General features: G+C 55.1%; 1 protein-coding gene, 3 long non-coding RNA genes and 1 other non-coding gene across 6 annotated transcripts; 2 read left to right on the top strand and 3 right to left on the bottom strand.

The window, feature by feature from the left end:
* Nucleotides 1-1,335: 1,335 nt before the first annotated feature.
* TRNAR-CCG (transfer RNA arginine (anticodon CCG)) lies at nt 1,336-1,408 on the bottom strand. Its single transcript has one exon. It is a non-coding gene; the product is annotated as a tRNA-Arg (tRNA).
* Nucleotides 1,409-1,471: 63 nt separating this feature from the next.
* LOC140711650 (uncharacterized) lies at nt 1,472-9,295 on the top strand. Its single transcript, XR_012092902.1, has 2 exons — nt 1,472-1,768; nt 7,467-9,295. It is a non-coding gene; the product is annotated as an uncharacterized lncRNA (long non-coding RNA).
* LOC140711649 (uncharacterized) lies at nt 2,205-3,730 on the bottom strand. Its single transcript, XR_012092901.1, has 3 exons — nt 3,673-3,730; nt 3,032-3,135; nt 2,205-2,387 (listed from the first exon to the last, which is right to left on the bottom strand). It is a non-coding gene; the product is annotated as an uncharacterized lncRNA (long non-coding RNA).
* On the bottom strand, nt 8,942-16,385 carry ZNF213 (zinc finger protein 213). 2 transcript variants are annotated; one of them, XM_007983525.3, is made up of 6 exons: nt 16,236-16,385; nt 13,948-14,461; nt 13,135-13,258; nt 12,858-12,931; nt 12,563-12,686; nt 8,942-10,931 (listed from the first exon to the last, which is right to left on the bottom strand). In XM_007983525.3, the coding sequence occupies exons 2-6, from the start codon at nt 14,344-14,346 to the stop codon at nt 10,273-10,275; spliced, it is 1,380 nt and encodes a 459-aa protein (XP_007981716.1). In that variant the 5' UTR covers nt 14,347-14,461; nt 16,236-16,385; the 3' UTR covers nt 8,942-10,272. The 2 variants fall into 2 exon arrangements, with proteins under 2 accessions (XP_007981716.1, XP_072871199.1); XM_073015098.1 differs by lacking the exons at nt 12,563-12,686; nt 12,858-12,931; nt 16,236-16,385 and having other exon boundaries at nt 13,948-14,452.
* Nucleotides 16,386-16,615: 230 nt separating this feature from the next.
* On the top strand, nt 16,616-19,954 carry LOC103227231 (uncharacterized). The gene is made up of 2 exons (XR_012092900.1): nt 16,616-18,762; nt 19,506-19,954. It is a non-coding gene; the product is annotated as an uncharacterized lncRNA (long non-coding RNA).
* The last annotated feature ends 3,178 nt before the right edge of the window (nt 19,955-23,132 follow it).

Here is a 23,132-nt window from a genome sequence, read left to right as displayed (position 1 = left end):
CTACCAAAAACAAATACCTTCGTAAACCACTGAAAATTCAAAATAAATTAAAGGAGAAAGCGACACCCTGCACGACCCCAAGTCACTAGCGTCTGCCGACCGGAGGGCATGCCTGCAGCTGTGACTCTCCGCAGCCTTCACCCCGTGGAAGGATACCCCAACGCGGCGCTGCTCTGCACTCGGACTAAACTTGGGTTCCACTCGTAAACATTTTTTTTTCTGGGTGAAATATTAACTCAATCCTGGCGATACTCTTTGAAATTGATATGTTTATTTTATTAATTTTCTATTTTAAGACGGAGTCTCGCCCTGTCACCCAGGCTAGAGTGCAGTGGCGAGATCTTGGCTCTCTGCAACCTCCGGCCTCCCGGGTTCAAGCGATTCTCTTGACTCAGCCTCCTGAGTAGCTGGGACTGCAGGAGCGCGCCACCACGTCCCACTAATTTTTGTATTTTTAGTAGAGACGGAGTTTTATCTTGTGAGTCAGGCTGGTCTCGAACTCATGACCTCATGATCTGCGCGTCGGTCTCCCAAAAAGCTGGGATTAGAGGCGTTGAGCCACCGCGCCTGGTTCATCACCGGTATTTATGATTGTTTTCTTTTTTACTTTGCTACCCCATGATCAGTTGATAGAGGATACAAAGTTTTTCATTACAATAATCAATTAAACTACGCATGTCGCCGGATGCGATGGCTCACGCCTGTAATCCCAGCACTTTGGGAGACCGAGGCGGGCGGATCACCTGAGGAGTTCGAGACCAGCCTGGCCAACATGGAGAAACCCCCTCCCCTCTCTACTAAAAATACAAAAATTAGCCGGGCGTGATGGCGCATGCCTGTGATCCCAGCTATTCGGAAGGCTGAGGCAGGAGAATAGCTTGAACCCGGAAGGCGAAGGTTTCAGTGAGCGGAGATCACGCCATTGCACTCCAGCCTGGGCAACGAGAGCGCAACTCCGTCTCCAAAACGAAACAAAACAAAACACTGCACATGTCCTTTGACCCCATGGGGCAACTCCTCACCGCAAGCAATCCCAGCCCCGCGTCTGTCACGGTTTCCATCACTTGAGCTTTAATTTGTGAAGTCAGTCCCCTACCAGCTCCCAGGACTCGCGTTCTCTGGCTTCAAGCTCCGCAGTCCCCCAGGGCCCTCCCGGAGCTCTCTGGGTCGCCCTCTCTGCTATTCTGGCCCTAGGTCCTTAGTTGCGCGACTGCAGGAGCAGGGCGAGGTGCGAGTGTTCCTTGGGCGGTACGAGGCGACTGACCGGCTCACTCAGTTCGAGGGTACTTGTCGCCCACGGTGCAGTGACAGGAGAAGAAAAGGTAAACGTTGCAACGACCACGAAGGGACTCGAACCCTCAATCTTCTGATCCGGAATCAGACGCCTTATCCATTAGGCCACGCGGCCCCGCGGCTACAATTTTCACAGCTTTTCTCATAAAGCTTTCTACAGCCTATGCTGTGGCTTTAATACGCATGCTTAGAGCGAGGGGAGGCCCGTCCTTCCGGGCCTCGCGGTGGGCGAGACTGCGAGCTCGGACACCGTGCCCAGCCGCTGAGGCTGCTGGGCGGAAGCTGCTGCCGTGGGCCCAGAGCTGTCAGTTCGAGCCCTGGCGAGCCCGCCCGACCCCACCCTCCCCGCAGCAGGCCCCTCCGAGACGCCGTTTGGGAGCTCTTTCCTCCATGTGCCTCCCGCCGCTTTGGGTCAGGGGCTGCAAGCTGCTTCCCCAGCCCCTGTGCTTGCTCCATCACCGGTGAACCTGCAAAGGTGTGTTTCAAAGGCTTTTGGCCCCAGACTTTATTCTGGCCGCCTGGAAAGCGGAGGCCGTGTCTCCTGCGTTTCTATGGCCCAGCGCGGGGTGGAGGTGGGGCGCGCATGCACAGGGACATGGCTGGGAGAGGGATATGCGTCCTCTTCCTGGGACCCCTCTCCCCCTGGATGCTCCCATAACCGAACTGCCAACCCAGCCCAGCCCAGTCCAGCCCATGTTGGGTTCCCGAGTCCCGGAACCTGGGCACAGGCTCCAGCTCAGTTCTCACGGACGCTATTGCGTCCATACGCAGTGCCAGGCGCTTTACACACATTATCTCACTTATTTCACACGTCTTTGAGAACAGGCACTGTTTGCAGCAGATATTTATTGCACGGCCACCCCCACGCTGCCACGCTTCGCTCTCGGATGAGGAAACCGGGGGTTGGGGGGTGGATGGAGGCAAGAATGGCGCTGGAGTCCTGCCACCGTCTCAGCAGTCCCCGGGTGGCCGCGGCGCCCTCAGGGCTGGAGGCAGAGCCGGCGCCGGAGCGAGCTGCGGATCTCCAGGCAGGCCTTTCGGAGTTCATTGCAGTCGGGGCCCAGCACGTCCTGCTCACACACCCGCCTGTTGACCTGAGGACCACACCCAGCCTGTGCCTGGGGCTACAGCCCTCCGGGGCTCACCCTGCCCCAAGGGAGAGCTCCTGGCCTGGTGCATTGCAAGGCCTAAAATTTCAAGGGCTGCCGGGAGGCTCACAGAGCTCCAGAGGACTAAGGGTGAATTCCTCTGCTCTGGCCGGACATGTCCCCACCCAGCAGGACAGGCTCCCACCCGGTAGGTCCCCTCTCAGCAGACCAGCTGCACCCCACCTGGTCCTCAGCCTAATGGACTTCAGCCCCCTGACAGGCCTTGGAAATACTCCAACCAACCAACCACATCTGCCTGTGAGAACTAGGGGGATCTCACTCTCTTGTCACTACAAAGCCAGCTTCCCCCGGCCCTGCAGGTTCACCCTGCTCTAAGCACAAGCCCCGGTGGCCCCGCATGGCGTGCAGCGTCCTCCTCCCCACCCAACTGCAGTACGTGTGACTAAGAACTGCTATGGATGGCATCTGTGCAGCGTCGGGCATCCTGTGTTTGGTTATCTTGTAGTATTGAGGGCAGAGGATCCCTCCTTTGCCAATGGAGTTCATAGGAGGTGATCAGAATACTAGGGCTGGGGAGAAGGGCAAATCCAGCTCCTTGCCGCTTGTCACCCCGGAACCCCCCAACACACCTCAGTCAGCAGCTCCAGAAGGTCTCTCCCGGGGTTGGCTCTGAGGACCTCCACCAGTGTCTGGATAAAATCTGAGCCCTTGTCATCGCGATAGGCCACATAGCCTAGGTCAGGGGACCAGGGCCAGAGCATCAGACCAGGGCCCCAACCCTCTGCCTTCCAATTCCAGGGGTCCTACTGTTGGTGGAAGGTGGGGTACAAGCAGGCAGGACCCAGGAATCAGGCAAGAGAACAGGGCAGGGAGCAGGGACTTCTTGCATCTGGAACAAGTTGTTGCTAGATATTTGCAGAGGTGAGCCTATGGAGAGATTCACTACTGAACACACATTTACTGTGCACCTACTATGTGCCAGACACTGACCAGTGCCTCCGGGCAGGCAGATCTCCCCGGCCTCATGGAACTCACAGCCTAGAGGAAACCTGCACACACAGTAGTTGGCACAGTGGCACCTCACAGCACTCACTATCACTGCTGTTACTACACATCATAACCCATGTAGGAAACATGGCTGGACCACAGCTGGGCTGGCATCTCTGTGCCCCAACCCTAAGCCCTAGCTGCCCCTAAGGCTACTCCAGATCGTAGGCCAGGAAGTTGGGCCCTGTGTAACCACAGGCTTCCCAATGACCCATCTCCTTACCCTCGGCGGCTGAGTAGACCGTCAGGATGTCTGCTTGGTCAGACCTCCCTAGAGGGGCGCCCCTGCAGGAGCTGCCTGCAAGAGGAATCAATTCCAGTGACCAACATTGTGGAACTCCATCAGCTCCAGGAGCTCCCAATCTATGGCTTAAGGGCAGCCCAGGGAGGTGGAAAGAGCGCAGGGCAGGAAAGACAAACGGAAGTTCAAAGCTCGGCCCAGCCGCTTACCAGCTGTGACCTCAGAAAAGCTATTTGAGCTTGCCGACTCCAGCATTCTTTTCAGGCTCCAACAGGGGAAGAAGTTCCCATTTCCCAAAGGCCCTTGCAGTTAAGGAAGATTTTTTTCTTCCCATTGTCTTGGCAAACAGAGGATGCAGGTGGCAGCCATACCCCAGCTTAGAGCCCTGGAGATGCTCTCTGGACAGTCCCCACCACCAGCCCTGCCCAAACCCAGGCCCTGGAAGGAAGGCAGAACCCACCTTGGGCCTCAGCGTAGATTTGCAGGACATCTGCATGGGAGGGAACAGATGGAGGTGCCCGCAGCCAGCTCCAGTACCAGGGGAGAGCTGTGGGCCCCACACCAGCATCCCTGTTTCCTGAAGAGGGTGGGGAGAGGCAGATAGTCTCACTCCGGGGATACCTGGGGGTGCTCAGGGGTCTTGTGTGAATGTGAGGTCAAGGTGAGAACCCAGCTCCAGAGCTCCAGGGCAGGCTTGCCAGACTGGAGACATTCAGAGCTCTGAATGACAAGTGTTGAGAGTTAAGGGTTCAAGGTCGTGGACTTGACCTCTAGGAGAGGACAGGAGAGGGGGCAGGGAAGGGCGGGTACCCAGGCTCACTGGAGGAGGTAGACAGTGAGTCCTGGGGACTAAGGCTGGCCGAGAAGTGAGGGCAGGAGGCCAGGCCACTCACCCCCACGGCAGGCCTGCAGCAGGAAGACCTTGGGACGGCCCCACAGCACCCGGCAGCAGCTCAGCTCCTGCATCAGTGCCTCGGGCTGTACTTCTTGCCCGTCAGCCCCCAGCAGCTGACCCCGTGGTCCCCCGTGGGCCATCAGGGCCACAAGGACACAGCTCACAGGGCCCCTGCAGGTGTCCAGTTGCTTCTGGAGCTGGGCCAGCTCCTCCTGGAAAGCCTGGGTGGGAACAATGTTGAGGCCTGGGCCAAAGCCACCACCTCTCCAGCCCCTGGCTGCCCTCTCCCAGGCTGAGAAGGTTTCCCAGATCCTACCCACCTGGCCTCCCACCACCTGCCACTCACAGACCCAGGGAGGAAGCCCTCTTTTTTTTTTTTTTTTTTTTGAGATGGAGTCTTGCTCTGTCACCCAGGCTGGAGTGCAGTGGCGCGATCTCGGCTCACTGCTATATCCGCCTCCTGGGTTCACGCGATTCTCCTGCCTCAGCCTCCTGAGTAGCTGGGACTACAGGCGTGCAGCACCACGCCCTACTAATTTTGTCTTTATAGTAGAGACAAGGTTTCACCATGGTGGCCAGGCTGGTCTCAAACTCCTAACCTCAAGTGATCCACCTGCCTCGGCCTCCCAAACTGTTGGGATTACAGGCATGAGCCACTGCGCCCAACCAGAAGCCTTTTTCTAACTCCCTCCTGCAAGGCCTTGGCATGGCCTCTTTAGAGGTGACATAGAGACCCAGCTTCCTGGAGCCAGTTTTCCTCCTGCCCTGGTGGGGAAGCTGCACCAAGAAGTTGAGAGGTGTGAGGAGAGTGGAGTGGGCTGCTGGGAGCCAAGAGGGAAACCAAGACTTGGAGCTAAAGCTTTAAACGGGGGGGGGGGGGGGGGGGGGGGCGGGCAGAGAACCAGCCAATGAGGGAGGCCTTGGAGACCCTGGAGACCAGGCTTCTAGAGGCAGGGAAGTGACAGGCCCGTCGCAGGCAGTAGGAGGACAGAGGCTAGACGTGTGGTGCACTTCCTGCCAGTGATGGAGAGAGGCCCAGGAGAGAGGCCCCAGGTTCCTAGGGAGGGGTCTTCCTTCAGACCACCAGCGTAAGTTCTCGGTTTCCCCTCACCTGGGCTGTAGGGTCCATTCTCACGGTGGTCTTAAAGCCCAGGGCCTGGCATAGGCCCCCCAGGGCCTCCACGTCATGCTGGGCCCCAGGCCGGCCTTGGATCACAGCCAGGAGGAGGGCAACCCTGGTCTTGGACAGGTCATACTGTGTGTTGGGACCGGGGACCAGCTGCAGAGAGGGTTAAGACGCATCTAAAGTGGCCTGAGAGGACTCCAACTCCTGGCCTCCCCGGCCTGGGTCTCCCTAAGCTTCTTCCCACTGGAAACTATGGCCATGTGATTGGACCCCTGCCCTGTCCCCCTCACCTCAGGCCTCCAGGGCTCCACGCCTCCCAGGCACAGTGCCCCCCGCAAAGAGCTCCGAAGGACGGGGCAGCAGGTGCCCCCTGTGGACTCTTCAGTCACCTTGCGGAAGAGCTGAGGATGGGGCCGAGAAAAGACTCAGCCAGACTTGTGGCTTCTATAGTCTCTTCAGGGTCACCTGCTAGAATGCAGAGAGGAGGAGGCCGGCAAAGGACAGACAGGCAGGATGGCCTCAAGCAAGACCCAGGCTCCAGTTCGGGCTCAAGGTTATGGACTTACCTGGGCATGGATGGTCTCGAATGGACAGTGGCCACACCATTAACCCCTGCCCTGGGATCAGTGCGCATAGAGGTGGGGATGTTCCCTAGAGTAGGGCAGGGCCTGTTGGGAAGGCTCATGGGGTGGGCACTACCCTGCTGGGCGATCTGTGGAGGACAGCTGGGGCCCCCTCACCTCCAGGGCTGCCCAGGGGCCACCCAACTGCATAGTGAGACCTTCAGCCCTGGATACCAGACTTGAATCATCCCCAGTCCCAGCCTCCAGGGTCCTGTGATCTAACAGGGTGGATAATCACTGCCTGGTGTGGAAAGGGGCAGTCTGAAGTGCATGCATGGATGCAAGGAAGGGCATCGCTGGCAGCCTGTAGAGGACTCTGCAGGGCTCCTGGGACAACAGGAGGGCATGGCAAGCAGAGGGAACCGCTTGGGCCAAGGCATGGAGTTGGGAGGAGTCTGGAGTGTCGGGGCATCCTGAGTGGGTTGTCGGGGGTCCCGAGTTGGGGGTGGGGGGCTGATACCACTTCTGTAGACAATAAAGGTTTGTAGAATGAATTGGAGGGAGGATACACGTCAATGAATCTGACTGTAACTGACTCAGGGGGACACAGCAGAACCAGCCCCACTTCCCTGGGCCTCCCCCTCCAGCGTCCCCACCTCCGTCAGCAGCTGCACCAGGGACCAGTGAGGAGAGCGGCCACAGAGCTCTCTCAGGCCAGCAAGGAAGACTCCGGACTCCAGGGCAGCTGAGTGGAGAAGCAGCGCGTTGGCCTGGAGTGAGGCCCGAGGCTCTGCTCCTGGGTCCCTGCCCAGCCCCTGGATCCCGAGCCAGCTCACTCACACCCAGGGCCACTCGAGAGCAGCAGGAAGACTTTGGGGCAGCCCCGCAGGGCCCTGCAGCCACTCAGCTCCCGGACCAACTGCTGTGGCTGCCTCAGCTGCCCTCTGGGGGCCACCAAGGCCACTAAGGCACACCCCACAGGGCACCTGTGGGCATCCAGCCGCTCCCGGAACCAAGCCAGCTTCTCGAGGAAGCCCTAGGGGCAAAAGTGAGACCGGCTTGAGTCCCGGGAGGTTTGGGGTCGGGAGGAGAATCTGGGTCAGGGGAAAATGGGGAAGGGCTCGGTGCTGGGCCTGAGGGTGGAGGTAAGAGGCAGAGGCTCACCTGGACTGGGACCTGCCTCCTCTCCCAGCTCTCAAGGCCCAGGGCCTGGAACACGTCCTCCAGGGCAGTGACTGCAGCGGCCACCACCCCAGGGCTGATGAGCATCAGGGCTGCCTTTGGACCCCGGACGTCGTACTTCCCCTGGGGAGGTAAGGCCAGAGCTAGGCTGGGCTGGGCTGGGGCTCAGCTAGGAGGCAGGAGCAGCTGGGCCAGGTGGTGCCGCCTGCTACCTTTCTCCCCAGACTGTCTCTAGTGTCTGCCATCTGCGTGGCCACTCGCAGGGTCCCAGCCACCAGAAAGGCCATAGGGCCAGGCGGGGCTTCCTCCAAGCACCAAGCACGAAGCTCGCCTCCTGGCCCTGGGCTTTCAGTGCCCTGGGTCCTAACCCTTGCCCTCTCTCCTAATGACTGCTATCAGCTCTGCTTATGAGCTGAGCTGGACTCTGCCCCTTCCCTGGAACCCTGGGTCCTGGCCCCGCTCTCCCAGCTCAGGCTCCATTCTCTGGCTTCTGCCGGTGACTTCTTTGCTGGCACTGATGTGCCCCTACCTGAGCCAAGAACCTGTGCTCAATCCTATTCTTAGCTCCTGGCCTACATGCTTATCTGATCTCGTTACGCCCGAGTGTCTCCCTTTGGAGCCAGCCACCACCACCAAGAAGTCCTTGTACTGTCCTGGCCACCCACCACACGCATGCACACAACACCAGGCCCCCAGAGGTAAAAATCACCAACTGGAATCAGTCCTGTCCACAGCAAGACCTCTCTTGCTTCTTACGGCAAACTATGGCAGCCACTGCAGGATGATGTGTGCATGGGAGGTTGGCTGAGAAAGGCCTGGGGGCAGAGAGGGCTGCCACATGCACACCTGTTACCAAGGGACCAGAGTATCTACTGGTCCCCGCCTCCCCTCAGCCAGGGGCCCTGAGGCCACCAGCAGGTGAAAGAGATGGAACCAGCACGGGTGGAAGGAGGGGTCGTGCCTGGGTGATCACTAGTTCTGACCACACACCCACCAGCTCGTGGTGGGCCCTGGCCTGGGGCTCCTGGTAGGGAGAAGTTGGATGTCAGGGGCTGGTGGGAAGGACAGGCCCACTGTCAGCCCCTTCTCTAAGGGACTCAGTCTGGGGCAGCCTTGAGTTCCGGATCCCCAACGCGCAGCAAGAGGGTCCCACCACTGACCAAGCAGCGTCTCCGGGCCCTTCTTCCTTTCACAGTTGTGAGAGAGGAGTGGCCTGTTGAAGACCCTGAGTCCTGCTCAGCTCCCTGTTCTGCTAGGGCACAGATGGTGCCCCCAGAGCAGGGCAGGCACTGGCTGACACATGGGGACAAGAGTCCCAAGGGACACGGCTGCCCATTGGGGCCCAGCCAAACTGGACGCCAAGGATGTGGCTCCCCCTGGTGACAGCGCAGCAAAATGTGCCACCACGACACAAGGCCAGGGCAAAGGGTTTATATTCCAGGTTTCCCCACACTCCAGACACCGAAAGAACAGAACACCCTGGAGGGAAGTTTTCACATTTATTAATACTCTTCTGTTGCCCTTTGGAGGCCCGCGGGGCTGAGTCCTTGCAGGGCCTCTGGTCTGTCCCTGTTCATGGAAGGCAGTGCTCAGGAGGCAGCAGCAAAGTGCCCATGAAGTGGGGCGCCAGTGCCGGTGGAGCTGGAGGTTAGTGACGATGGAACCTGGCACCAGTGCCGATGGAGCAGGGCGTTAGTGCCGATGGAGTTGGACGTAGTGACGATGGAGCGAGGTGTTAGTGCCAATAGAGCTGGACCTTAGTGACAATGGAGTGGGGCACCAGTGCCAATGGAGCAGGGCATTAGTGCTGATGGAGTGGGGCGCCGAGTGGGGCGTTAGTGCCGATGAAGCGGGGCGCCAGTGCTGATGGAGCGGGGGATGGAGTGGGTGCCAGTGTCGATGGAGCGGGGCATTAATGCAGATGGAGCAGGGCGCCAGTGCCAATGGAGTGGGCACCAGTGTCGATGGAGCGGGGCGTTAATGCCAATGGAGCGGGGGTACCAGTACCAATGGAGTGGGATGCTAGTGCTGATAGAATGCTAGTGCTAAGTATGGTGCAGCCGCACCTCTGGAGGAGCAGTTGGCAGCCAGGCACCCTATTCTTGATCTCCAGGGTTGGCCTCCTGTTGCTGGAGCCACCATTATCCTCACCAGACTGGTGGGCAAGTGGCTCTCAGAGCCTCATGTTGGGGCAAGTAGACCGAGGGCAAAGGCAGGCCGAGTCCGTGTGGCCAGGACAGGGCAGAGTGGTCATGGCCTGGAAACGGGAGTGGGTGGGGGCCAGAAAGCCCCTGCGCCCCAAGACCCGTGGTCCCACAGGTGTGGGCTGACTGTCCCTCCCAAAGCCCAGCAACCCCCTGGGGGCCAAGGCCAGTCCTCCATGCCCACTGAAAGGCACAGGTTGGCAGGGCAGAGGCCTGACTCATGGACCCACCCCAGAGGGTGGGGGCCAAAGAGCCACACAGTCAAATGAGGCTCGGGGGCTTCTGGGAAGGGACCTAGACCTGAGTCCTCCCCACCCTGCTGCCCCTGTCAGGAATGTGTTGGGGCTCCAGAAACTAGAGGGGAAGAGAAATGCTAGGCGCAGAAGGGGGAAAGACGACAAGATCAGGGGACGGGAGGGGGGCTTCCGTTCCCTTTGAGTGCTGGGCAAGTCCTCAGAGCCGAGCAGGGCAGGCGAGCTCCGAGTGTGGGGTACCCTGGGGTCCCTCGGACAGCCCAGGAGGTGGCCACAGATAGAAGGACAGTCCCAGTGGTGAATGAAGTAGGATGTGCCGTGGCTGGGCCTCCCCCAAGTTTCGGGCCAAGCTGGCTGCTCACCCCACGGGCTGGGCCATCTTGGCGTGCAGGCTCTGATGCGCGATGAGGTGCGCGCGCTGCTTGAAGCTCTTGTCGCACTCTCCGCAGCCGAAGGGCCGCTCACCGGTGTGCACACGCCGATGGTCCAGCAGGTAGGAGCGCAGCGAGAAGCTCTTGCCGCAGTCGCTGCAGCCGAAAGGCTTCTCGCCCGTGTGGATGCGCTGGTGGTCAGCCAGGTAGGCGCTGCGGCTGAAGCTCTTGCCGCACTCGGAACAGGAGAAGGGCTTCTCGCCCGTATGCACGCCTTGGTGGCGCACCAGGTCCGAGGAGCTGCGGAAGCTCTTGTCGCACTCGGGGCACTTGTGCGGCTTCTCGCCCGTGTGCGTGCGCTGGTGCCGCGCCAGGTCCGAGCCCCAGCGGAAGCGCTTTCCACACTGCCCGCAGCTGTGTGGCTTCTCGGCTGCCAGGTCCCGGAACTGGCGCCGGCGAGTGGGTGGCCGCCCCCGTCGCGCACCCACCACTGGGCCCAGGTCCGCCCTCGGCCGGTTCTCACTCTCCCAGGCCTCAGCCTCCTCCGGGCTCCAGGACACAGTCACGTCGCTGCCTGTCTGGCCCGGCAGCACCGGCACCACCTCCTCCAGCCGGGACTTCTTATTTTGGCCTTTGAGCCCCAAACCTGCAAGGGGAAGGAGGCGACCTCTTCAGTCCCACTCGGTTATGGGGCCAGAGCTGAGGTGAGGAAGAAACAAGGCTAGGGCCTCCAGGCCTTCCTGGCCTCCAGGTTCAGAAAGCCCTGCGCTCACACTGCCGAATCCTCAGTTTCCTTATCTATAAAATGGGGATGATTGGCCGGGCGCAGTGGCTCAAGCCTGTAATCCCAACATTTTGGGAGGCTGAGGCGGGCGGATAACCTGAGGTTAGAAGTCCCAGACCAGCCTGGCCAATATGGCGAAACCCCGTCCCTACTAAAAATACAAAAATTAGCAGGGTGTGGTAGCGCGCCTCTGTAATCCCAGCTACTCAGGAGGCTGAGGCAGAAGAATCACTTGAACCCAGAAAGCGGAGGTTGCAGTGAGCCGGGATCATGCCATTGCACTCCAAGAGCAAGACTTTGTCTTAAAAATAAACAAAACAAAAACAAAAACAAACAAAAACCCAAATAAAACAGGGATGATGAAAAAATGCGGCAGAGCAGCAGTCTGAGCAAGCCTCTGATCCTGCCTGCATAGGCCAGCCACCGAAGCCATCTGTGCCCTGCAGGCCACATTGGGATCCAATGTCCCACTCTGAACCCCAGATACCAAGCTCCACAGCAGAACAGATTTACAGTAATTTTGAAAATTTTCAAGGGCTAGGCGTGGTGGCTCACTCCTGTAATCCCAGCACTTTGGGAGGCCGAGGTGGGCGGATCACAAAATCAGGAGTTCGAGACCAGCCTGACCAACATGGTGAAAACTCGTCTCTATTAAAAATACAAAAAAATTAGCCGGGCATGGTGGCTCATGCCTGTAATCCCAGCTACTCAGGAGGCTGAGGCAGGAGAATTGCTTGAACCCGGGAGGTGGAAGTTTCAGTGAGCTGAGATCACACCACTACATTCCAGCCTGGCGACAGAGGAAGACTCCATCTCAAAAAAAAAAAAAAAGAAAAGAAAGAAAAAATTTTTCCCAACTGTCACAGTCGGAAACTGAGGAACCAAACTGGTCTGGCTAGTGTGGCTCCCTTCACCATGCAGGCTCTAGTTCTCCAAACTCAACACATGACAGATCTGGGCAGAGGTCGCAGCCCATCCTGCTGGGAGTGTGGACTCAACAAGATGATCCCTGATGATGCTGAGAAGGAGCCTGGCGTGGAGAGGGAACTGGTAAGGGCAGTTCTGACGAGCAGGGGCCCAGGCTGGTGAGCAGCTGGAGTTTCCTGTCAGCACCCCTGCTCCTGGCAGCCCAAGGTGGCCTCACAACCATGCCTGATCCAAGTCCCAGCTGTGTCCCTTCAGCATCCATTGACCTGAGTCTCAGTTCCCTTATGTGTAAAACGGGGACAATCCTTCTATGCACTAGGCAGTGAGACTCAAAGGAGAAGCTGCCCTTATGAGCACTCAGGGCTGGGCAGCGCCAGCGCCGTCCCATGCTGCATTTGGAGAGGCACAAAAACTGATCGTCAGCCAAGAAAGGCGTTACTCAGGCTCTTGGCAAGACTTGGGGATAGCCTGCTTTGGAACCAGCTAAGGATGGGGTGGGAAAGAAGACTGAAGTTCCAACAGGATGGGGGGCGGCCAGCCTGGACCCAAAGGCCCTGGGTGCTTACCCAGGGTGGTGTTCCGGGAGTTCTCCCGCTTTATGTCCCAGAAGAGATCCCGCTGAGCAGGGTCCAGGGTGCCCCATTCTTCCCGGGAGAAATAGAATGGAATGTCTCCCAATGCCACAGGTCCCTGGAATGGGGCGAGAAGACCCGGCTCAGGGCTCCCTTGCTCAGGCCTCCCAGCAGCACTGGCGGGGACAGGATGGGTCAGATGAAAGAGGCCTGATGGGACAGCAAGTCCCATTTTACAAACTCAACAGAGCCAAGTGCCTTAAAGAAGACAAAGGGAATGGTGACTCACATGGACCCCAGAGACAAAGCAGGTGTCCGTCGTCTCTCTGGTACGCCCCTCTTTAAGAAGAGCAGGAGGCTGGGCTGAAGGAGAAGAATGGAGCCTTAGAAAGGCCAGCCCAGGCCTGACACCGATGCCTATGGCCTCCCCAACCTGTGCGCATTCACACATGCCCTAGACTTCACAGAGGGAGCTGTCCTGCCTATGACCCTTAGGGCAATGCCGGTGACAGAGCTAAGTCCCTGCCCAGCCATCCTACTGCCCACAAGGACAGAGGCTTACTCACCGCTATGGCTGTGCTGCTCTTGGGGAACAGATGGCCGCCTCCGTGCCCCCACCATCGGGGGAGGCCCCTTGGCCTGAGATCCCTGGCCTGCAGCCTCGGGTTCCGCCTCCTCCGAGGGCACATCCTGTGCAGGAACCACAATATGCTCATCAGCCCGAGACCAGACCGGGGGAGACAGAGTTTATTCCCTGGGAAGGAGACACAGGACATGACCCTCAGGATGCTGGGGTGTGGGAAGGAGACCAATATGGTGCCCCAGGAAAGTCCAGAAGAGAATGTGATACCAGGCAATGCTGTGTGCCCGAGGACGCTCCCCGATCATTCACAAGGCAAGAACCAGCCCTGAAAGGCCAGAATCACAGCCACTTAGCAAGGGGGGAGCTGGGGACCCTCCTGCCAAAGGCAGAACCCCATCCCCTAGCCACTCATTAGAACCTCCCCAGATGCATCCAATGTGAAGGATCCAACATCCCACAAGGTAATAGGGGCCCCGGACAGCTCCACCTTCTAGCCCCACTCTGGAGTTGGCCCTCTGCACACCCTAGTGTCCCCAGAGCCTGGCCTAGAGCAAAATGCAAATAAACATCAGCAGACCCTGCATGCAGCTAAAACTTCCTTTCTGGAACATTCACACTCACATTTACTTTGGACTGCATCTTTCAGAAAGGCACCCATGGCACGCTGTGCTTGTGTGCCTGCTCCTGGAGGCTCTGTGTCTCCCCTACCCTGTGAGCCTCTGGGAGACTTATCTCTGCAGGGTACCTACTCACCAGGTACCATCCAGGTGACTCTGGATATTGAAGGGCCCCTCACCTGCGGCCAGACTTTCAATGGCTGCTTCTGTAGGTCCTCCACCAAGGCGACGGCCTCCTCGCCACTTCCCGGGTGCTGCTTGCGCACCCAGCCCTGGATCTCCCCTGGCAGCACCGTCAGGAACTGCTCCAGCACCAGCAGCTCCAGGATCTGCTCCTTGGTGCGCAACTCGGGCCGCAGCCAGCGGCAACAGAGCTCCCAGAGCTGGCTGAAGGCCTCATGAGGCCCATGCACATCCCCATAGCAGAACTGCCGGAAGCGCTGGCGGCACGCTTCGGAATCCCTGCTGTCCTCATGCTGGGCAGATTCCTGTTCCCAGGAGGAATCTTCCACTTTCACAATCAGAAGCCCTTCTCCCTCCCCAGGGGTCTGGTCCTGGGGCTCCAAGGGGGCTGCCATTCCCCTGGCCTGAGGCTCAGGGTTGGTCGGCCTCAACCTGGGCCCCAGAACCTGTACTTTCAGTCTCCCAGAGGGATCCCCTGTGGTTGCTGGGCCAGCATCTGGATGTGTACTCCTGGGGAAAGAGCAAAATGGCAGGACTGAGGAGGAAGGATGTGGAATACAGGGGCAAACCCCAGGCTGAAGAGCCATCCAGTCCCATCCTTTCATGGCCCTGAAGCCTTTTCTAGGCTTTACTGCAATGCCTTGCTCACGTGACTCTCTCTATTAACACAGGCCCACAAGCTCTCATCCCAAAGCCAGAAATACAAAACCCAGGTATTTCTTAACTCTTTGAAAGCAAAACCCAGTATCAATCATTTGGCAGCACCACCTGACCTGATATAAGCATATTTATAATCTCAATTTATTCCACTAAATGTAAATATTCAAAATTATGGCAGAAATATTAATAACATATATCTTCAGTTTATAAAAATTCATTGAGCTATACCCACTGATGTGTTTTTCTGTATGGACATTATACATCAACTAAAAATCTTTTTTTTTTTTTCTTTTTTAAGAGAGTCTCACTCTGTTGCCCAGGCTGGAGTGCAGTGGTGCAATCTTGGTTCACTGCAACCTCTGCCTCCCGGGTTCAAGCGATTCTCCTGCCTCAGCCTCCCAAGTAGCTGAGACTACAGGCACCAGCTACCACGCCCAGCTAATTTTTGCATTTTTAGTAGAGACGAGGTTTCACCATGTTGGCCAGGATGGTCTCGAACTCCTGACCTTGTGATCCACCCGCCTTGGCCTCCCAAAGTGCTGGGATTACAGGCGTGAGCCACTGCGCCCCCGCCTAATTAAAAAATTTTAACTGATGTGTTTCATTATTTAGTGTTGCCCCAGATCCCTCTGGAGATGTGCTTGATATATTGTATGTGCACTATATTAGTTTTCTCAAATTTGAAAACCTCTGAATTCCAAAACACATCTGGTCCTGAGGTGTCACAGAAGGCCTCACAGACACCATCCAAATCCATTTATCCAAAGGTACATATAAATGTATGACACCTTTATACCTTACATCGTTACTCTTTACTGAGAAGTGTATTATGCAATTTTCAGTAATCGATTTTTTGTTTCAACAATACAAATACAAACTGGCCGGGTTTGGTGGTTTATGCCTGTAATCCCAGCATTTTGGGAGACAGAGACAGGATGATTGCTTGAGGCCAGGGGTTCAAGATCACGTTGGGAAGACAATGTGAGACGCCATCTGTACCAAAAAACAAAAAAAGCCGGGTGGGGCTCCTGTAGTCCCAGCTACTGGGGAGGCTGAGGAGGGAAGATCTCTTGAGTCCAGGAGTTTGAGGTTGCAATGAGCTATGATCGCACCACCGTACTCCAGCCTGGGCAACAGAGTGAGGCCGTCCAAAAAAAAAAAAAGTAAAAAGAAAAAAAGAAAAGAAAAAAATACAAACCATCGTAATAAAAAAGGGGGGAAGATTCAAACAATACAGAAGTCCGTAAAACTCTCCCTTCCTCAATGCAATTGTACCCCCCGACTTAACAGTCTGACAAGTGACGTCCCAGACCTTTTCCTGTGCTTTTACTATAAACGCCATCCATGGGGGGAGAAAAGAAAAGAAAAAGAAGGTGCTTCATGTGTTTTTACATAAGTGAGACCTTATTGCACAGACAGCGGCACTATGAGCTTCCGCGGTAGGGATAAGCTCCAGTTTCTTAATCAATATTCAAGTGATGCATTCGGGTTGTTTCCAATTATTTAGTCCACCCTAAGCGCTTTATTTATTCTGATCCTCACAAGACCCCTGAAAGGTGCGTGCACCATTCTCATCCTCTGGTGACTTCGAAGAAGACTTTCCTCGAAGAGGGCCAGGACTCACCAGGGTCGCTCAGCAGGACACGGCAGGCGGGAAGGCGAGCCAGCCAGAGCCCCGCGCTGTCCCCCGCAGCCTCGCCCGCGGGGCGAGCGGCGATCATGCAGGGGCGTCTGCCCGCGGACCAAGAGGGCAGAGCGGCGCGGGGGACCCAGCACTTCCTAGTAGTGCGCCTGCCTTCCGGCCTCTGCCTCGGGGCGCTGATCCCGGCCACCTGGAGCCCGGTGCTTGATGTCGGAGCCAGGCGGCCAGAGCCCCCGTCCCCGCCCCCGCCCCCGCCCCCGAAACACACAACGCCCACGGCCGCCCAGGAGACACCACTTCCGCCGCCAGTTCCCGGCGCCGGAAGTGGTCGCAGGGCTCGCTGGGAAACTACGCGGCGCAAGCATTCCCTAGCTCCCAGAAAGCCGTTCGTTCACTGAGCCCGCCTTCTCCCTGACTGATGGCCAATGAACAGGAAGAATTCTCAGGCTCCCTATTAGAAGACGGAAACGCCATATACGTCATACACCTGCATCCGGGAGGAAAGGCAACGCTTTGCGTCTAGATTTGCTTTGTTCTCTTTCGTCGCCGCTTTTCTTTCACATTTCTTTGCGCCTCTGGCCCTTGAGCGACAAAAAGGGGAAGCCAAGGCTGGCCCGAGGAAAGGAGAGGGCACATGGCCTAGCCACGAGTGGAGCGCCTGCTCCGCCGGAAGGGATGCGCGGGAGCGGCCTTTTCCTTCCGCCACGGTCTTTCTATGCCAACTCGTAGGTGAGGGCCGAAAGGCCGTGGGCGGTGGAGCTCGGGCCGGGGAGACTTGTTTCCAGCCTCTTGGGTCCCGCTCCTCCCAATTCCCTGGAGAGGCGTGGAGCGTCCTGGGAAATGCCGTCGGGTAAGGGGCGCGGAGCCTTCTGCGGCGATCCTCTGTCTTCGGGTCGCCTTAGCAGGACGCGGCAAGCGGGACACTGACCTGGCCGCAGTCCCGCGGTCTCCCACCAGCTGCTTCGTCCACAAGGAGCTGCGGGGCGTCAGGGATCCAACGGCCCGGAGGGATCTAGAGCAGGGGGGCTCGGGGTTCTCCTTTCCATACCCTCCGATCCTCTCCCACTCTCTCCACGTCTCGACCCGGAGATGATCTCAGGCTCCAGATATCTTTCATAAATGGAAAGAGCTTTCTTGGTTTGTTTTGTCTTAATTTTGTAGGTGTTGCATGCTTGGAAGAGAAAATTAAGAAAATTAATTGGCAAATCATAAAGAGAGCTTTCTCATGATAGCCACAAGGCTTGCTCCCTCACTCTGCTCATATGTCACCCCCTCAAGGATGCCTTCCGCAGCTCTGTAAACAGCCTCAGCTCTGCTTTGCTTTTCTCCCTAATGTTTATCACTACCTGACATATACTTGTGTAATATTTGTTTCCCACGACTCAACGATAAGTGTTCATGAGGGCAGACACTTTTTAATGCCCTACCACGAGCACCTAGAATTGTGCCTGGCACATGGCAGATGCCTAGTAAATATTTGTTTAATGAATGAAGGAAAAAAACATTTCTAATACGACCATCCAGGAATAAGCACTGTTCGTATTTTAGTCTGTTCTTACAGTTTTACTGTTCAGTTATATGTGAATGTATATATATATTATACATTTTGTATGTATATTATATATATATGTATTTTTTTTTTTTGAGACGGAGTCTCGCTCTGTCACCCAGGCTGGACTGCAGTGGCCCGATCTTGGCTCACTGCAACCTCTGCCTTCCGGGTTCAAGCGGTTCTCCTGCCTCAGCCTCCCGAGTAGCTAGGATTAGAGGCATGTGTCGCCATGCCCGGCTAATTTTGTATTTTTAGTAGAGACGGGGTTTCTCCATGTTGGTCAGGCTGGGCTCGAACTGCCGACCTCAGATATCTGCCCGCCTCGGCCTCCCAAAGTACTGAGATTACAGGCATGAGCCAGCATGCCCGGCAGAATTTTCATATTTTAAGACCCCCACCCTTGGACACTTACATTGTTTCCATCTTTCTGTATTTGCAGATATGCTTCTACATACACCTTTATGCATTTGCTTGAACATTTCCCTGAGAAAAACCAGAAATGGAATTGCCAAATTACTTTGTGTTATATTTCCAAACTGTCCTCCAGAAAGAATGTAATGCTTTGAACTTCCACTTGAGAATCAAATGTTTACCTTCCTCTGTTCCTCCAGATTTGGACATTTACAGTGTTCAGCCTTTGTTGTGGCATTCCAGTTCAACTGGGAAACAGCTTGATGTAGCGTCCCCAGGTCCACAGTAATAAATATTAAACTTTTTTTTTTTTGATGCAGTACTGCAATTTCGTGGCTCACTGCAACCTCCACCTCCCAGGTTCAAGCGATCCTCCCACCTCAGCCTTCCTAGTAGCTGGGATTACAGGTGCACACCACCACACCAGGCTAAGTTTTGTATTTTTAGTAGAGATGGGGTTTCACCAGGTTAGCCAGGCTGGTCTTGAACTCCTGACCTCAAGGGATCTGCCTGCCTCAGCCTTCTTCCAAAGTGCTGGGATTACAGGTGAGAACCACTGTGCCTATCCTATTAAACTTTTAAATCATGACAGTTACCATGTATGGAGTGTTTATATTGCCAGGCACTGAGCTAAGTCCTTTACATCTCACGCTTATTCTGTGCAACGGCCCAATGGGAGAAATTCCATGAATATAGTTAACCATTTCCTTGATTTCTAGGGAAGCTGGATATGTTTTCTTTTTTCAAGTATTATTTCTATTTATCCTTTTGTGAATTGCCTGTTAGTTTCATTGGAATATACTTTTTTTTTTTGAAAGAGTCTCATTCTGTTGCCCAGGCTGGAGTGCAATGGTGCGATCTCAGGCCATTGCAAACCTTTGCCTCCCCGGTTTAAGCAATTTTCCTGCCTCAGCCTCCCAAGTAGCTGGGATTACAGGCACCCACCACCACGCCTAGCTAATTTTTTGTATTTTTAGTAGAGACGGGATTTTGCCATGTTGGCCAGCCTGGTCTCGAACTCCTGACCTCAGGTCATCCACCCACTTCAGCCTCCCAAACTGCTGGGATTACAGGCGTGAGCCCCCGTGCCTGGCCACACCATTGTTTTGAAGAGAAAATTTGGTAAAAATAATTGTTCAGTTGTGAAGATGGTTACCCAAATGGGTAAGAGAGATTTCTAAGAGTTACAGAATAGCAACTGCAGGAAGGAACTTGTGCCCTTAGGACTGAGGAAGTAAAAAGGGAGGAAACTTGGAAACACGAAAGAGCCCTTCCCCTTTCAATTCAAGGCAGAGACTGGACCTCAGAAGAGGGAGTAGGTGCCCCGAGAACCCACTGCTGGCGGACAGTGGAAAGGGCAGGAGCCGGACCAAGGTGAGGACAACGGAAGTGAAGGCCACTGGCTACCTCTCCTGCCCTCCGCTGGCCGCATTGGAGAACTGCACCAGGAAGAAGACAGCCCCTCCCTTCCGCTCTGACCTGACAGTGTTCCTCCATCGCCCTCTATTAGAGAACAACAACATCAAGCTGGCTAGCAAGGAACTGCATAGAGTCCAGCTGGGTATCACACTGGATCTCACCCAAAGCTGAGATGTCATCCAGCTCAGTATCACAGAGCAGAACGAAAAGGATGTGTTTGGGCTGAGAGGCCATACATTGGTAACTGGCACATGAACTGTATTTTCTAGTGAGCATTGCTGGTATATGGCAAGTTCGCATAAAATTATATTGAAATTGACCACCTAATTGCACTTTCTTATTCCTTCTGATAATTTTTCACGTATTCTTTTTCTTTCTTTTTTTAGAGGGATTCTCACTCTGTCACCCAGGCTGCAGTCCAGTGGCACAATCTCAGTTCACTGCAAGCTTCGCCTCCCAGGTTCATGCCATTCTTCTGCCTCAGCCTCCCTAGTAGCTGGGACTACAGGCACCTGCCAGCATGCCTGGCTAATTTTTTGTATTTTTAGTAGAGACGGGGTTTCACTGTGTTACCCAGGATGGTTTATATCTCCTGACCTCATGATCCGCCCACCTCAGCCTCTTTTTTGTATTTTAGTAGAGATTTCACCATGTTAGCCAGGATGGTCTCGATTTCCTGACATCATGATCTGCCCACCTCAGCCTCCCAAAGTGCTGGGATTACAGGCGTGAGCCACAGTGCCTGGCCATTTTTTGTTTTGTTTTGTTTTTTGTTTTTTGAGACGGAGTCTTGCTCTGTGGCCCAGGCTGGAGTACAGTGGCGTGATCTTTGCTCACTGCAACCTCCACCTCCCACGTTCAAGCAATTATCCTGCCTCAGCCTCCCAAGTAACTGGGATTACAGGAGCACACCACGTCTAGCTAATTTTTTGTATTTTTAGTAGAGACAGGGTTTTACCATGTTGGCCAGGCTGGTCTTGAACTCCTGACCTCGTGATCCACCCTCCTTGGCCTCCCAAAGTGCTGGGATTACAGGCATGAGCCACCACGCCTGGACCCTTTTTTTTTCTAAAATGGAGTCTTTCTCGGTCGCCCAGGCTGGAGTGCAGGGGTGTGATCTCAGCTCACTGCAACCTTCCCCTCCCAGGTTCAAGCAGTTCTGCCTCAGCCTCCCAGGTAGCTGGGATTACAGGTGTGCGCCACCATGCCTGCTGATTTTTGTATTTTTGGTAGAGATGAGGTTTCGCCATGTTGCCCAGGCTGGTCTCAAACTCCTGACCTCAAGTGATCTACCTGTCTTGGTCTCCTATAGTGTTGGGATTACAGGCATGAGACATCACGCCCAGCCCACTGTTTTTTTCTAGCTAGAAAATATAGTCTAGGCCGGGCGCGGTGGCTCAAGCCTGTAATCCCAGCACTTTGGGAGGCCGAGACGGGCGGATCACGAGGTCAGGAGATCGAGACCATCCTGGCTAACACGGTGAAACCCCGTCTCTACTAAAAAATACAAAAAACTAGCCGGGCGCGGTGGCGGGCGCCTGTAGTCCCAACTACTCGGGAGGCTGAGGCAGGAGAATGGCGTGAACCCGGGAGGCGGAGCTTGCAGTGAGCTGAGATCCGGCCACTGCACTCCAGCCTGGGCGGCAGAGCGAGACTCCGTCTCAAAAAAAAAAAAAAAAAAGAAAATATAGTCTAAGGCGGCTGGGCGCGGTGGCTTACGCCTGTAATCCCAGCACTTTGGGAGGTGGAGGTGGGGGGATCACAAGGTCAGAAGATCAAGACCATCCTGGCTAACACGGTAAAACCCCGTCTCTACTAAAAATAAAAAAAATTAGCAGGGCATGGTGGCGGGCACCTTGTCCCAGCTACTCGGCAGGCTGAGGCAGTTGAATCACTTGAACCCGGGAGGCGGAGCTTGCAGTGAACCGAGGTCGCGCCACTGCACTCTAGCCTGGGCGACAGTGAGACTCCATCTCAAACAAACAAACAAAAAAAGATTGACAGAATGAGTATAAATTCTGGACCAAAAAAAACCAACTTTACTTTCTTCATTATTTATAGACTATATTTTCTTTTGTTTTTTTTTTGAGACGGAGTCTCGCTCTGTCGCCCAGGCTGGAGTGCAGTGGTGCGATCTCGGCTAACTACCAGCTCCGCCTCCCAAGTTCGCACCATTCTCCTGCCTCAGCCTCCCGAGTAGCTGGGACCACAGGCGCCTGCCACCACACCCGGTTAATTGTTTATATTTTTAGTAGAGACGCGGTTTCACTGTGTTAGCCAGGATGGTCTCGATCTCCTGACCTCGTGATCCACCCGCCTCAGCCTCCCAAAGTGCTGGAATTACAGGTGTGAGCCACTGCGCCCAGCCTCTGTCAATCCTACAGCATTTACAACTCTCAAAACAATGTTAAAAATTGAAGACTGCAGTCAAAATTGTCTGGGATCTTAAGTTCATGAAATTGCTTTTTATAACGTGATTAAGTATCTGTTTTTGGTCTCTGATATGTATTTGTGCAAAAGAACAAAACAGGGTCTTGTTCTTTCACCCAGGCTGCAGTGCAGTGGTGCAATCACTGCTCACTGTATCGTGGAACACCTGGGCTCAAGTGTCCTCCCACCTCAGCCTCCCAAGTAGCTAGAACTACAGGCGCCTGCCTTTACGCGTGGCAGATATTCATGTTCTTGTTAAGGACGTTCTATATATTCACATTTCCAGCAGAAAGACTTCTAGTTATTCCCCAATATCTGTTCTCCCCTTCTATAATGGGAGCTTTTTGACGGACACATCAAAAAGAATTGCTTGAACTTGGGAGGGGAAGATTGCAGTGAGCCATGATCGTACCACTGCACTCCAGCCTGGGTGACAGAACTGTTTAAGAAATGCCGTTTAAGAAAAAAAAAAGAAAGAAAAATAGAGAGGGCTGGGTGTGGTGGCTCATACCTGTAATCCAAGCACTTTGTGAGGCCCAGGCAGGTGGATAACTTGAAGCCAAGAGTTCAAGACCAGGCTGGACAACATAGTGAGACCTTGTCTCTACAAAAAAAAAAAAAAAAGGCTGGGTGCAGTGGCTCATACCTGTAATCCAGCACTTTGGGAGGCTGAGGCAGACACATCACCTGAGGTCAGGAGTTCAAGACCAGCCTGGCCAAAATGGTGAAACCCTGTCTCTACTAAAAAAAACAACAAATTAGCTGGGTGTGGTGGCGGGTGCCTGTAATCCCAGCTACTTGGGAGGCTGAAGCAGGAGAATCGCTTGAACCTGGGAGGCAGAGGTTGCAGTAAGTGGAGATCACACCATTGCACTCCAGCCTGTGCAATAGAGCAAAACTGTGTCTAAATATATATATATATATATACACACACACACATGTATATATATATATATTTTTTTTTAGTTAGCTGGGCTTGCTGGCACCTTAGTCCCAGGTAGTCAGGAGGCTGAGAATGGAGGATCAGTTGAATACAGGAATTCCATTCAGGCTGCTGTGAACCAGGA

Source organism: Chlorocebus sabaeus, chromosome 5 (genome assembly GCF_047675955.1).
Source record: "Chlorocebus sabaeus isolate Y175 chromosome 5, mChlSab1.0.hap1, whole genome shotgun sequence".
In the NCBI taxonomy this organism is placed as follows: Eukaryota; Metazoa; Chordata; class Mammalia; order Primates; family Cercopithecidae; genus Chlorocebus; species Chlorocebus sabaeus.
Note: the sequence above shows the minus strand (reverse complement) of the source record. Positions and strands in the feature narration are given on the sequence as shown.